Source organism: Globicephala melas, chromosome 19 (genome assembly GCF_963455315.2).
Source record: "Globicephala melas chromosome 19, mGloMel1.2, whole genome shotgun sequence".
NCBI classification, from domain to species: domain Eukaryota; kingdom Metazoa; phylum Chordata; class Mammalia; order Artiodactyla; family Delphinidae; genus Globicephala; species Globicephala melas.
In genome coordinates, this window is record NC_083332.1 from 55,532,453 (window position 1) to 55,546,630 (window position 14,178).

General features: G+C 45.7%; 1 protein-coding gene across 3 annotated transcripts in view; it reads right to left on the reverse strand.

The window, feature by feature from the left end:
• Nucleotides 1-724: 724 nt before the first annotated feature.
• Nucleotides 725-14,178, reverse strand: part of C19H16orf46 (chromosome 19 C16orf46 homolog) — a 37,646-nt gene continuing 24,192 nt past the window's right edge. For all 3 annotated transcript variants that reach the window (XM_060289847.1, XM_030863257.2, XM_060289848.1), the window contains 2 exons: nt 7,982-8,229; nt 725-2,902 (listed from right to left, as the gene is read on the reverse strand). In XM_060289847.1, coding sequence (XP_060145830.1) covers nt 1,871-2,902; nt 7,982-8,191 — 1,242 coding nt within the window. In that variant the 5' untranslated portion in view covers nt 8,192-8,229 and the 3' untranslated portion in view covers nt 725-1,870. The remainder of the gene's footprint in view (nt 2,903-7,981; nt 8,230-14,178) is intronic.

Consider the following 14,178-nt stretch of genomic DNA (forward strand, 5'->3'; position numbering starts at 1 on the left):
ATTATTTGCTCAAAAAAGATACTACAAACCTTTAAATTTGGCCCTTCCCTTGTTCAAACTGGCTCTCCTCAATTCTAAATTATTATATGTTTACCCCCAAAGCTATAGAATTTATAACCCTTATCTCAACAAATGAGTTTTTCTTAAGGAAAAAAACATTATGTTGTAACTTGGATCAGTTCAAACTGCCTCAAGATCTCAACAGGTAAGTACATCTGGGCTGAGCAGGTGGGCTTTGTCCCTCATACTGGTGGATACTTTTTCCTCCCAATCAAACACTTATGACTGCTTTACATAGTGAGCTTATTCATTATTCTGCAGCTTATAAAGAGAGGCTTGAAAAACCACTGACTTAGGTGGGCAGGCTGCCAGAGCTGGAGGGTCCTCAAACAGTACTGGGTCCAAGACCCCCACTGTCCAGACACAGTGGGAAATCAGGGCCTCTTCTTGGGGATGAATCCAGATGGTTTCTTCATTCAGAGAAGAAAGAATGAGTAGAACCTGTTAACTGCTTCTAGACTATAAAGTGTATGACCTCAAAAGGCAAAATACGCCTTTCAGTGACGGTTGTACTATAGTCACTCCTGCATTTCTGGTGTTTTGTAAAGACAAACCAACAAAACAAAACCAAAAAACCTAAACTTAGACAAGACATCACAAAGACCAGTTATGGAAAGCAGATGTTTACAAATACAGTCATATATTCTGTCTGCCCATCATTTAGGAGACGGAAAGCCTAGAGTTCAAGTACAACCTACCTTAAGCACATGCCAACTATGTAATTACAGAGCGGCTAAATGGTTATGCATATTACAGAATGGTTCTTCAGAGCATTTCTCTACATAGCATTGTCACTTCACATTTAAAATATAACTAATTTACAAAAGTTTAATTTATATACAACTTCAGGAAATACGCACTCGGGTAAAATGAGGGGAGAGGAAAGATGGAAGAAGGAAGAAAGTCACAGCCCCATTCCATACTTGTCTGTTTGGGGTTGTCGAGTTCCCAAATAGTAGTTATAAGGTAAGACTGGAGGAAGCATGTGTGCTGATAATAATCACAGCGACATTTTAAAAAAAAATTATTCTTAACCTGCCTCCCAAGATGAATTTTGTAGAATGGTAAGAAAAACTTCCCAGACACAGAGACCAGCATGAGGCTATAATATATGAAATATATGAAATGTGCGACAAGCATGAGGCTATAATATATGAAATCTGGGGCATATAGGAAACAAGGGATACCGTACATCCATGGATATAATATAAGGATACACCACCTTGGACAGAGGATATTCATTTGGACACAGGCTGGAATTTTTCTCTTATAACATTGTTTCTATTAAAGCAGATCTTTGTTGCAAGAGAAAATGCGGCAACAGACAGACATCTGCCAGGTTCAAAAGATCAAGAAACGATGTGGTCTACACATGCCCAGTACCCTTGGCTTAAGGCACTGGGGTTGAGGGGGCAGGAGCCCCTGCAGGTTGGCTCAGGGCTGGCATGGGGGCATCCCTGAGGGAGGCCCTTCAGATTCCCCACCATCCAGTTGTCTTCCAGTGCAGAGATAAGTCAGGCAGAGGCTGAGACTGGCATTACCAGTTTGCGTTTTGTAAACGGCTAAGCAATAGAAGCAGGTAACACATAAATATCGGGGCTTTGAGAGCACATCAAAACCCGTACAATGAGGTTCAATTTCCCCTGATTATACTACAAAAAAGCACCAGGGGAGGGGGGAGAGAAAAGTGTACGAGAAGACAAGGGTGAGGATGAGGAAGAGACTGGGGTTGGGGCAGGAGGGAGAGAGCGAAGAGAAGATGAACAACTTTCAGACGGTGCTTATTCCCAGGGAATTACATCATGGCAACTCAGAGGAGTCTGTGAGTGGGAACGGCCATAACAACTCTGCTCACCGTGAGGGACGGCAAGAGAGGTCTTGAGAACACTTTGGTCTCCAGCGTTTGGGGCCTGTTTTCCGGCTTGGCCGCTGTGAGAACGCGGTGTGGGGTTTTCATGGGAGGTCTCGGCTCCCTGGCTTTGAATTTGGCTTTGTAGGTCTGCGCTCCTTGTTTCTCCACAAGCTGCAGGGTGGCGAGATAGCGAACACTGTTGTGGTGGGGAGGGCACACCAGGTGTTTTTCAGGCAGGAGGGACCAGGGCAGGCAGCAGGGCTCGGGACCGGCCAGCAGGGATGTCCGGGCCGCCGGGGTGGGGAAAGGCTGCGTTTCCTTCACCTTGTGGTGCTTGGCCAGCTCAATGGGCCTCTTTTCACCTGTCCCGTCAACTGTTTTCACCCCATATGCACAAGCCACTTGCTCATCCTTCGCCACGCTCAGCCCCTTCTCTTCCTGCTGCAAGAAAAAGTTCTGACTCTTCTTACCTGGCACATCCAAGCCATTTGGGGGTGAAGACTTCAGGGCAGGTAGAACTAAATGGGCCTTGGAAGTCAAGGAGTCTGCCACGGAGGCACTTCCGTCAGCGCCTCCGCTGGGGCTTCCGGGGTCGTTGCCCCTCACAGCCTCGGGAGTGGCCCAGTCTTCCAGGCACCAAATAAACTCTTTTATTTGCAGACTTTTTTTCTCTCCCTGACTGTAAGTGGGAAAGCAGATCCTGTTAACTTCCCGGTAGGCAGTGTTGGGGCCTGGCGGGGGGCCCGGAGTCTGGGAGAGGCTGCCTCCATCCTTCTCCGGCCCTGCCTCAGCCGGAGCTGAAGCGCCCGACTCCAACTTCCCGGCCTCCGACTGAAGCCTGTCCTCCGACTGAAGCCTGGCCTCCAGGCTCCCTTGGGAGAGGCTGACACAGAGTAAGCAGCTGCTGGCACTTTCTCCCATCTTCGCCTTTTTAAGCTTCTTCCTGGGCCAGATGCAGGCAGTTGGAGAAATCCTTCCCCAGCCTCGGACCTGCAAATAAAACAGCGTGTTACTCTCAGCTGAGCTGCCTAGACTCCAGTTGCCCCTACTTTGGCCCCATTCCCAGTTTGGCTGTCCTATTTAAATCAATATTTCTCTAAAAATTGACTTAAATGTTTTAGTTTTAACTTCTCATGCCTAGTTTAGCCTCATACTAAGCAATAGTATTTGTAACAGTATTTTTAAAGACGAAAATACTAAGCGATAGTATCTATAAATGGCCACATTGATGTGCTGACTCTACATTTTTTTAGATGTGCGTTAAAGTAAATTCAGAATTATTAAAATAAAATCAAAACTGTTTGTTCTTGTCCCCTCTGCCAGCCTTTCTTGTACTGCAGGGTCTGTTTACCACACCCGGGAGACTGCTGCTCGGAGAGGCTGAAGGAAAGGCAGAGGAGCAGAGGCAGACGCAGGGTCAGCTGGGCCCAGGCACACCCATGCCCGCGGCCACACCCGGAGTCCCCTGGCTGACCCTGCCACAGAGGTCACAGGTAAACACAGCTGTTAGATAAAAACACAAGACCACATTCGGGATATACTTACACTAATTAGGTTTACCGAAAGCCAAGTTCAACTGGGTGCCTTGTGTTTTCATTTGCTAAATCTGGCAACCTTATATGTTAAAAAAAAAAAAAAGCAAAAACAGCTCCCACGATTTTACTATGTTCCAGGCACTGAGCTGAGGATCTCTTGGCATTCGTTCATTTAATCCTCACAGGAGTGCTACAGTTTAGGTATTCTGATATCCAGGTTACAGAGGAGGAAACTGAGGCTCAAAATATCCTTACAGCCAACAAGTGCTGGCACATTCAGGAGGTCTGTGCATCCCCAAGCAGAGGACAAGGAGAGCCTGTGAGGAGCAGCATTGTCTCCTGGGCCTGAAGATGGGGCCAGCCTCTGGTCCTCCTGCACAAAAACATCCCTTTCCCATCATCCCCTTTTCACCCTCCACACCCTCTCACCTCAGGTGTTCAGCTCCCCAAATTCCTGTTAGAAATTCGTAAGTGTCAAGAAAAACTCCTTTTTATTTTTTTTTTATTTTTTAAAGGGAACTTTTTATTTATTTATTTATTTATGGCTGTGTTGGGTCTTCTTTGCTGTGCGGGCTTTCTTTAGTTGCAGCGAGCAGGGGCTACACTTCATTGCGGTGGGTGGGTTTCTCATTGCAATGGATTCTCTTGTTGCGGAGCACGGACTCTAGGTACGCAGGCTTAAGTAGTTGTGGCACAAGGGCTCAGTAGTTGTGGCTCATAGGGTCTAGAGCGCAGGCTCAGTAGTTGTGGCGCACAGGCTTAGTTGCTCCGTGGCAGGTGGGATCTTCCCAGATCAGGGCTCGAACCTGTGTCCCCTGCATTGGCAGGCGGATTCTTAACCACTGGGCCACCAGGGAAGCCTGCAGCATCACTTTTTTAAAAAGTCTAGTAAGTGCTATTGGAGTCCGATACTTTCTTATTCCACAGGCCTAGCTCTTCCCAAAGACGTGCTGCTGAAACCTTGAATATGTTCTCATAAAAAAAGAAAAACATTTTCTTTAGCATAGTGAAGTCCCAGTTCTTGGACGGCTACAAGGCTGCTGCCCAGCACTGCACGCTGAGTCAGCCTGAGCACATCTTCCCCAGCTTCCCCCTCCCTCTGCCTCTGTTCTGGGAACCCCGTCCCTTCACGTGCTAAAGGGTCGGCACTGCATCTTCAAGAGGACCATGCTGCTTGCCTCACACCTCACTGCTCTTGACCCTGGCTCCCCAGGTGGTTTTCCAGCTTTTACAGAAAAGCAAGGGTCCCAGCCCATTTGCTAATAGGTCCTCAGGCTGACAGCCTCTCTCCAGATGGTGGCTTTGGTGGAGTGAGGCAAGTCGCTTGGTCCCCACCTCCACCCAGGCAAGGGGATTTGTCTCCAGGCTGTGTGTGTGGAAAAGGCCAACTCTGGCTTAACGGGATGTTGAGTGAGGGGAGCCTAAAATGTGCAGCAACCCCTGAGCTTTTGTCTTTCTGAATCTACTAAACAGGTCCAGCTGAGTCAGCGAAGGCTCCCCAGTTGCCTGACCCTAAGAGTCACCTGAGCTGCTTTTCAAAATCCAGATTCCCGAGGCCCACCCCAACCTACTAAGGCAGTACTCAGGGGAGGGGCTTGGGAAGGGTCAGGGAATCCCTGGGAAGGTAGATTTTAAAAAGCACCCCAGGGACTTCCCAGGTGGTGCACTGGTTAAGAATCCTCCTACCAATGCACGGGACATGGGTTTGATCCCCGGTCTGGGAAGATCCCACATGCCGCCAAGCAGCTAAGCGCATGCGCCAACAACTACTGAGCATGCGTGCCACAACTACTGAAGTCCGCGTGCCTAGAGCCTATGCTGTGCAACAAGAGAAGCCACCGCGGTGAGAAGCGTGCAGTGAAGAGTAGCCCCCGCTCGCCGCAACTAGAGAAAGCCCGCGTGCAGCAACGAAGACCCAATACAGCCAAAAATAAATTAATTAAAAAATAAAATAAATATATCTTTTTTAAAAAATAAATAAAATAGAAAGCACCCCACATGGGAGATCCCTGGCAGTTCAGTGGTTAGGACTTGGCGCTTTCACTGCAGAGGCCCCGGGTTCAATCCCTGGTCCAGAAACCAAGATCCAGCAAGCTGCAAGGCACAGCCAAAAAAAAAAAAAAAAAAAAAAAAGGCACCCACATGAGCCTTGGGTCGAGGCTGATACAGAGGATCTACATCTCCAGGGTGTTCAGATGGCCGGGCAGGGGATCCAAGTCCCAGGGCAGGAGGCAATGACACCTTGCCTTTTTGGTCCTTACAGGTGAGGTGTCACAGGTAAGCTAGGTGTTTCCGAAAAGGTCTGGATGTCTGCCAGGACTTCGAGCCCAGCTGCAGTGCAAGGTGACTGTGCCTCCCTCCTGACTGAGTGTCCACAGAGCCACCAAGTGGTGTGGGCGTCCACAGGCTGCCACGGGGAGAAACAGCAGGGTAGTGATAGGAAAGGCTCCTGCACTGGGTCAGCCTGGGTCAACACTGTGCAGCCCTGAGACATCCCATCACCTGCCTCCTGTGAGGTCCCTTGGCTCTGCAAGCATAAGAAACTCTCAGGAATTGCTACCAGCAAAGTGTTCTCTGTCCTCCTCTAAATGCTGGCCCAGGGGTCCCTGGCACCAGCACAGAAAGGGTCAGGGGACCATGAGCCAGTGCAGGAAGCCAGCCTTTGCAGGGGGCAGGGACAAACCTCAGTCAACCCTCCTGAGGCAAGGCTGTCTGAGAGGTGGGGTAGGGCTGGGTGGGCAGGGGTCGGGGGCTGGACAGAGAGAGCAAAGAGTAGCAGGCAGCAGGCAGGAGGAAATGGTCATACCAGACAGTGTGAACAGCAAACGTACTCTCAGCATGGGGCACGGGGCAATTTTTCCAATTAAAAGAAAATTCTTTTCCAACAGCCCTTGGTATTTCAAAGTAATTACCTTGAATAGTAAACTGAACCTTCTAACTTCTAAGCTTAGAAATGGAACCTTCTAACTTCTAAGCTTAGAAAGTTTTCCATGCTTAAATAGAACTCTCTACCACCTTGACTTACCTGATCTGGGTGTGTGTGTATGGAAGGTCATAGGTCATATATGCTTAATGAGGTGGGGGGGTGGCGTACAGTAGAGAGAGCACCAGAGGAGGCCCCGAAGACACATTCTTGCAACTGTCAAGTGGACTTGGGTAGAGTCACTCTGTCTTATTTTGGCCTCAGTTTCCATATTTATAAAATAAACCAATTAGATCAAGGTTTCTCAACATTGGCACTACCAACATTGGGGTTTTTTTATGGGTTGCATGTTTGTGTACCCTCCCCCGGCAAATTCCTATGCTGAAACCCTAATCCCCAGTTGATGGTATTTGGAGGTGGGTGTTTGGGAGGTGTTAGGGTTAGATGAGGTCAAGATGGCAGGGCCCTCATGATGGGATTAGTGCCCTTATAAGAAAAGGAGGGGACTTCCCTGGCGGTCCAGTGGTTAAGACTCCACACTTCCACTGCAGGGGGCGAGGGCTTGATCCCTGGTTGGGAAACTAAAGATTCTGCATCCCATATGCTGCATGGCACAGCCAAAAAATAATAAAATAAAATGAAATAGGGCTCTCACCAAGAACCCAACCATGCTGGGACCCTGACCTCGGACTGAGAAATAAGTGTCTGTTGCTTAAGCTACCCAGTCTATGGTATTCTATTACAGCAGCCCAAGCTAAGACAAGGCTGGATCATTTCTTTTTTCTTTTTTTTTTTTGGCTTCGTGGCATGTGGGATCTTAGTTCCCCCACCAGGGATCGAACATGTACCCCCTGCAATAGAAGGACAGAGTCTTAACCACTAGACCGCAAGGGAAGTCCAAAGGCTGGACCATTTATTGCGGTGGGAGCCACCCTGGGCATTGTAAGCACTCCTGGCCTCTACCCACTACATCCAGTAGCATCCTTTCTCCCTCCCCACCAGTTGTGACACTAGCAAGTGAGAATCATTGGATTAGACCAAATTCCCTTACAGTTCTAAATTTAGAACTGTATTTCTATTACTGATTCTAAGAATAGTCTAAGAATAAACCCACAGGGTTCTGAGTAGAACCACCAGGATAAAAATCTCAGGTCTCTTGGGGAATTAAGTAGCTTGGGTTAAGTTAAGCAGCTTGGGTTCTGGAGTCCAGAAGAGCTGGGTTCAAGCCCTGCCTTGCCCACTGCCTGGGTGATCTTTGACACATTTCACCTTTTGGGTGCTTTGGTATCCTTGTCCAAGAAGTGAGGCTGTCTCACATAATATTATGCCTCACATAATACCTGCCTCACAGAACTATTGAGAAAATGAATGAATTGATGTACGTAAAGCATTCAGTACTGTGCTTGCCAATAGTGAGTGGCCATAAATACTCAATAAAAGGTACAGCTATTATCATCATTAACATTCTACCTCTGTTCCAAAAGGTTTCTATATTTCATCATTTACACTTTTTTTTTTTTTGGCAATAGTAACTGTTTTTGAAAATAGTAAAAGAAAGGGCTTGTATCAAAACACTGACATGCAAGAGACCTAACTCAAGAAAATACTCACTGCTTCTTCCCATCCAGTTCCAATGACAAACTCTTTGGCTTCTTCATCTTGTTCAAGTGTAATGTCACTGATATTGAGAAGACAACAAACGTGATTCTTTTCACTGCTTTCATCTGGACAAGTATAGTTTAATTCAGTTTCTTCTGTGCTTTGAATTTCATTATTTTCACTATTTTCTAATTCAGTCTCGTTTTTCAGACTGAGATCCATTACTGTGATGGTTGCTTAAAGTCTTTAACATCTTCTTCCTGTGGTTTGAAATGCAAATTGAACTTAGCATTTAGTATTGTTTTTTGTTGTTTTTTTTAAAGCAATTCAACAACTCAGGCGAAATATCTTCAAGATATGTTCAGGAATAGACAGAAGAAATATTACAAAATCATCCTTTGCCAGCTATTGACATTGTAAAAGATAAGGCTAATTTTAAAGACTGATGGATTTAAAGACCAAAGTTGTAAGTGAAGAAAAGAGGGTAGAAAGATGTTACTACAGACTCTGTCTCTCGTGATGGGGTACCAAGTGCCCCTACAGAGTAGGAATGTAGGGTTAAGCATCCCTACCCTCCACTCCCAAAACATCCAAATGATACTGTGCTAATATGAAGAGAACCATCGTGCTATGTGTGACTGATGCATCCCAGCCACCTCCTCTGTCCTGTCCGAACAGCCCTGGATGTCGGCTTGGGGATCCTTTGGCTTCTGAGGAAGCTGGTGGAGAATGTGGTCAAAGCTAAGTCAATTGGTTCACCCTCATCCACCCTATATGAAGGTGTCCACATAGAGAGGGGAACTCTGGACACAGACATGCTTAGAGGGAAGACAATGTGAGGAGACCCAGGGACGAGACAGTCATCAACAAGTCAAGGAGAGAGGCCTGGAACACATCCCTCCCTCACAGCCTCAGAAGGTACCAACCCAGGGGGGAGGGATAAATTAGGAGTCTGGGATTAACATATACACACTGCCATGTGTAAAACAGATAACCAGCAAGGACGTACTCTATAGCACAGGGAACTATACTCAATATTTTATAATAACCTATAAGGGAAAAGAATCTGAAAAAGAATATATATATTCTTTCTGAAAAAGAGTATATATATTATAGATATATATTATATCTATAATATATATAATATAACTGAATCACTTTGCTGTACACCTGAAAGTAACACAACACTGTAAATCAATTATACTTCGATATAACAAAAAAAAAGTGAGGGACTTCCCTCGCGGTCCAGTGGTTAAAACTCTGCACTCCCAACGCAGGGGGCACAGGTTCGATCCCAGGGCAGGGAACTAAGATCCCACATGCTGCACAGCGTGGTCAAAACAAACAAACCAAAAAAAAAAAAGTGAAAAGACAACCCAGAAAAAAAAAAGAAGGAACGAACCCTGCCAACGCCTTGACTTTGGACTCCAAGTCTCTAGAACTGAGACAGTAAACTTCTGTTGTCTGTGGTGCTTCGTGGTGGCAGTCCTAGCAAACTGATAGAGTAGGTGGTGGTGATGATGGTGTCGGTGGCTGTGGTGGTGGTAGGTGGTGGTGATGATGGTGTCGGTGGCTGTGGTGGTGGTAGGTGGTGGTGATGATGATGCTGTCTATCTTTAGCTGATGTTTTTCCAGCTTGAAAAATAGGACTTGGCATTCATAAGCCAGCCAAAGTGTTAGGAAAGTAATCATCCTTATCAGGAGAGCACAGACTCGGGTTCCAATCAGCCAGGGTTCCAATCCTATGTCCTAGCTGTCTGTTTTGTTGGGCGAGTTACTTTTCCAGGTCTGTTTGCTCATCTATAAAACCAGCATGATTGTAATACAGTCCCACAGACGGGTTCCTCCTGGGGACCCCGCAAGCTGTGTGGATGGACTCTAATGCCCAGGCAATGACCACCAATATTACGTCAGCACAATGGCTGCTGATGAATGGCCAGGGCCTTCCTGAGGAAAACTTTGCTTGTAATGAGACAGAGGCCACTGGGGACCACACGCCTTGCTCTCTCACCCCAAAGTGACCCCTGCCAGAAGCATACATTTTCACTTTCTGTCTAGGTAGCGATCAGCAACTTCTTATAACAATATCTGTTTAATTACCATTTTGGCTTTTTCACATAGGCTTAAAATGGCATTTTTTTTTTTTTTTTTTTTTGCGGTACGCGGGCCTCTCACTGTTGTGGCCTCTCCCATTGCGGAGCACAGGCTCCGGACGCGCAGGCTCAGCGGCCATGGCTCACGGGCCCAGCTGCTCCGCGGCATGTGGGATCTTCCCGGACCGGGGCACGAACCCATGTCCCCTGCATCGGCAGGCGGACTCTTAACCACTGCGCCACCAGGGGAGCCCTAAAATGGCATTTTGATGCTAATAAAGTTCCATGTACCTATGGAAGGTCAAATATCTTTGGGCATCCTAATCTTTTCCAATATGACATCAGAGGAAATGAATGAACGCTGAAAGGGAAAGAAATGATATTACAAGTGACTGAAAACTAGAAGCGCTATTCTGTTTCCAAACAGAAGTATGATTAAGGACCAGACAGATTGTGCAAACCAGCCTGGGCCTTTCATATTGTGAAATTTCACTTCAGTTGCTGCCCAGGCCAAAGAAGCTCCTATAAGTACACTCATACCTTTGTAATTTTGAATTACAAATGCAAATACCACAGAACCCATAGACTTAACAAGTGTACAATTGGAAAGAAAAAAAGCAGAGAATCAAAAGTGAAGTCATTTCTTAAATAATAAAATAAATTTGAACTTGAGGTTAATAGAGCAAAGAAATAGATACTGTTTAGGAGAGATTAAGTATAGTTAGAATGTTCAGATCAATAAGAAAAATGTTCTGTGCTTGAAGTATCTCCACTGACAAGGTGCTCACTACTTAAAGAGACTGTTCCAATGGCAAGGTACTCTAATTGACTGATTCCTGAACTCAGCTGCACCTTGGAATCATCTGGGGAACTTTATAAAAAGTAAAAATGCCCAGACTATACCCACAGAAATTCTGATTCTTGTCGGTCTGGGCACAGCCTGGCCATCAGAATTTTTAAAATCACCCTAGATGATTGTAAAATCCTACAAAGTTGGAGAACTACCACTCTGTTAGAAAGACCATCCTTATATTGAACCAGGACTTCTTTCCCTGCCCATTCAACATCGTCCACTCCCTGGTCCTTGTTTTGCCCTCCAGACCAAGGCAGGAAGCCTTCCCATCCACGGATGGGTTTCTGGAGGTCTATGATGCCTCTGCAAACGCTCAATCATTTTTTGGGGGAAGGGCTTGCATCAGAGGTACAAAGCAGTCTGTCACTACAGAGGATTGAAGAATCATTGATCCAGAGACTGGCCACTGCCTCAGCCTCCCAACAGCCCTATGAAAATGCTCCATGTACTCTTCTCTCTTACAGGTTAACCATCTCCATCTACTTCTCACATGTCAAGAGAATACGTGAAATCTGAGGGGAAGACTATATCCCTATCTCTATCTCTATATCTAGAGAGGAGAACCGTAGAGGCCAAAGATGTGGTATTAGGTGAGCCCCCCCGTTTTTTTTTTTGGCAGCGTTGGGTCTTCGTTGCTGCGCGCGGGCTTTCTCTAGCTGCGGAGAGCGGAGGCTACTCTTGGCGGTGCAAGGGCTTCTCACTGCGGTGGCTTCTCTTCTTGTGGAACATGGGCTCTAGGCTCACAGGCTTCAGTAGTTGTGGCTCACAGGCTCAGTAGTTGTGGCACACGGGCTTAGTTGCTCCGCAGCCTATGGGATCTTCCTGGACCAGGGATCGAACCCGTGTCCCTGCATTGACAGGCAGATTCTTAACCACTGCACCACCAGGGAAGGCCCAAGCCCCTATTTTAGAGTCAGTAGAGGGAATTCGCTGGTGGGTCAGTGGTTAGGACTCCACGCTCCCACTGCAGGGGGCACAGATTCGATCCCTGGTCGGGGAACTAAGATCCCTCATGCGACAGCCAAAACAAACAAACAAAAAGAAACAAACAAAAATCAACAACAACAACAAAAACTAGAGTAAGTTAGAAGACAGACCTGGTGAAGGCACCAGAAGAGGTTCCAGTCACATTATATTACCAAGTGCCAAAGGAAACCCAGGTAACAACAATAATCTAATAATAAAATTTACTGTTACATAGCTCTTACTATGTGCCAGGCACTGCTCTATGCACTTTACTTATTCGTTATAAATGCTACATTTTTATTGGGCTGGCCAAAAAGTTCGTTCGGGTCCTCCTGTAACATCTTGCGGAAAAACCTGAACAAATTTTTGGCCAACCCAATATAAGTACTTTGCGCATTTAATGGGCGGATCATGGGAACTATACTGACTCCTTATGACTGAAAACAAAGCATCATCTCTGAGTTGGTAAATGCAGTATTCTTAGTCAAATGGTCAGATTACTGCATACCAGATTGCTAGGTGCTCCTCTGGAACACTGGTGCTCTCAAGCTGCTCCACTACTAAAACAGAATATTGGTGGGCTTTTCCTAATTAGAAAAACTTCAGTAAGTGTAAAGAATCATCTTAATTTTCAGTTTTCCTCCTATAAACACGCCTTCAAGATTTTAAAAAATATTTAATTAGTTTATTTATTTATTTTGGCTGCATCGGGTCTTAGTTGCAGCACGTGGGATCCTGTTGCAACATAGTGCGGCATGCAGATTCTTAGTTGCGCCATGCAAGTGGGATCTAGTTCCCTGACCAGGGATGGAACCTGGGTCCCCTGCACTGGGAGCTCAGAGTCTTACCCACTGGACCACCAGGGAAGTCCTGTGCCTTCGAGATTTATTGCCCATTCTTGTCCTCCAGCTCATGTAAGAGGTGACAAATAGAAACGTGCAAGAAGCAATCAAAGGTCAACTGAAAGAGTGGATATGTGATTTCTTACAAATTACATGCAGTTTTCCTTTTATGTTGGAATGCAGAAATCTGCAGTGATATAATATTCACTTTCTGATGATAAAATTATGCCTTGTTTATAGATTTGAAGTAAATCAGAACTCATGTTCTTCCACTTCTTGATTTCCACGGACCTTTACAACCTGATTTGGTTTAAGAATCACTGGTGTAAAGTATACATAAAAGTCCATATGTTTTCCAAGAAAATTACATCAAGGAAACACAAAGATCACAGTGAAAATGCTCCCATGGGAAAATGCATTTGCAGATGCAACTAGAAGATTGGATTTGGAGTACAAAGCAGGAAGGCACACAGATGTATGCCAGAAGGTATTAAATTCTCTGACATACGCTACTGAAGTGGCTAGAACTGAAATATACAAAGAAGAAAATTTTGACTGAGGTGCAAGCCCCGAAAGTACATGTTTGGATAAACAAGAATAAACCCAAAGAAAAACTGATCCAAGGAACTTAAGCTATGTGGAAATGAAATAAAGAAGATGAATGAGAGTCTAAGAGCCTATGGAAATTCAGTATGATACAGAAAATATCATTTCTAGTAGCATTTAAAGTAAACAGAAATGGGATCTCCCTGGTGGCGCAGTGGTTAAGAATCCGCCTGCCAATGCAGGGGGCACGGGTTTGAGCTCTGGTCTGGGAAGATCCCACATGCTGCGGGGCAAATAAGGCCGTGTGCCACAACTACTGAGCCCGCGTGCAACAACTAATGAAGCCCGTGCTCCTAGAGCCCATGCTCCGCAACAAGAGAAGCCACTGCAATGAGAAGCCCCTGCACCGCAACTAAGAATAGCCCCCGCTCGCGGCAACTAGAGAAAGCCCACGCGCAGCAACAAAGACCCAATGCAGCCAAAAATAAATAAAGTTGCAAAAAAAACAGAAATGGAAAGAAAATAATCAGCAAAAAACCTGTAAAGTATGTTATTATTTTACCAATTAAACATAAGCCGTTATGATTTGTTTCAAAAGTCCTGCAAGGGGGTGGGTGTGGCCATGGTTAAAGAGAGAATGAGGAGATAAAAGTAGCCACAAATTCTGTTTGTTGTAGAAGGGTATGACAACACGGAGGTTACTTGCACTATTCTCTCTACTTTTATGTCACTGTGAAATTTTCCATAATAACATGTTTTTTAAGCCATCGTGTTATCAGAATATGGTGGAGGTGAGCGAAGCATGAATTTTGACCTTAAGCAAACTGAAGTAAATGTATCAAAGAATAGATTACACGGTTTGTATAATTTTAAGCTGGAGTAAAGACCTTGAAGAGGGACTTACATAAA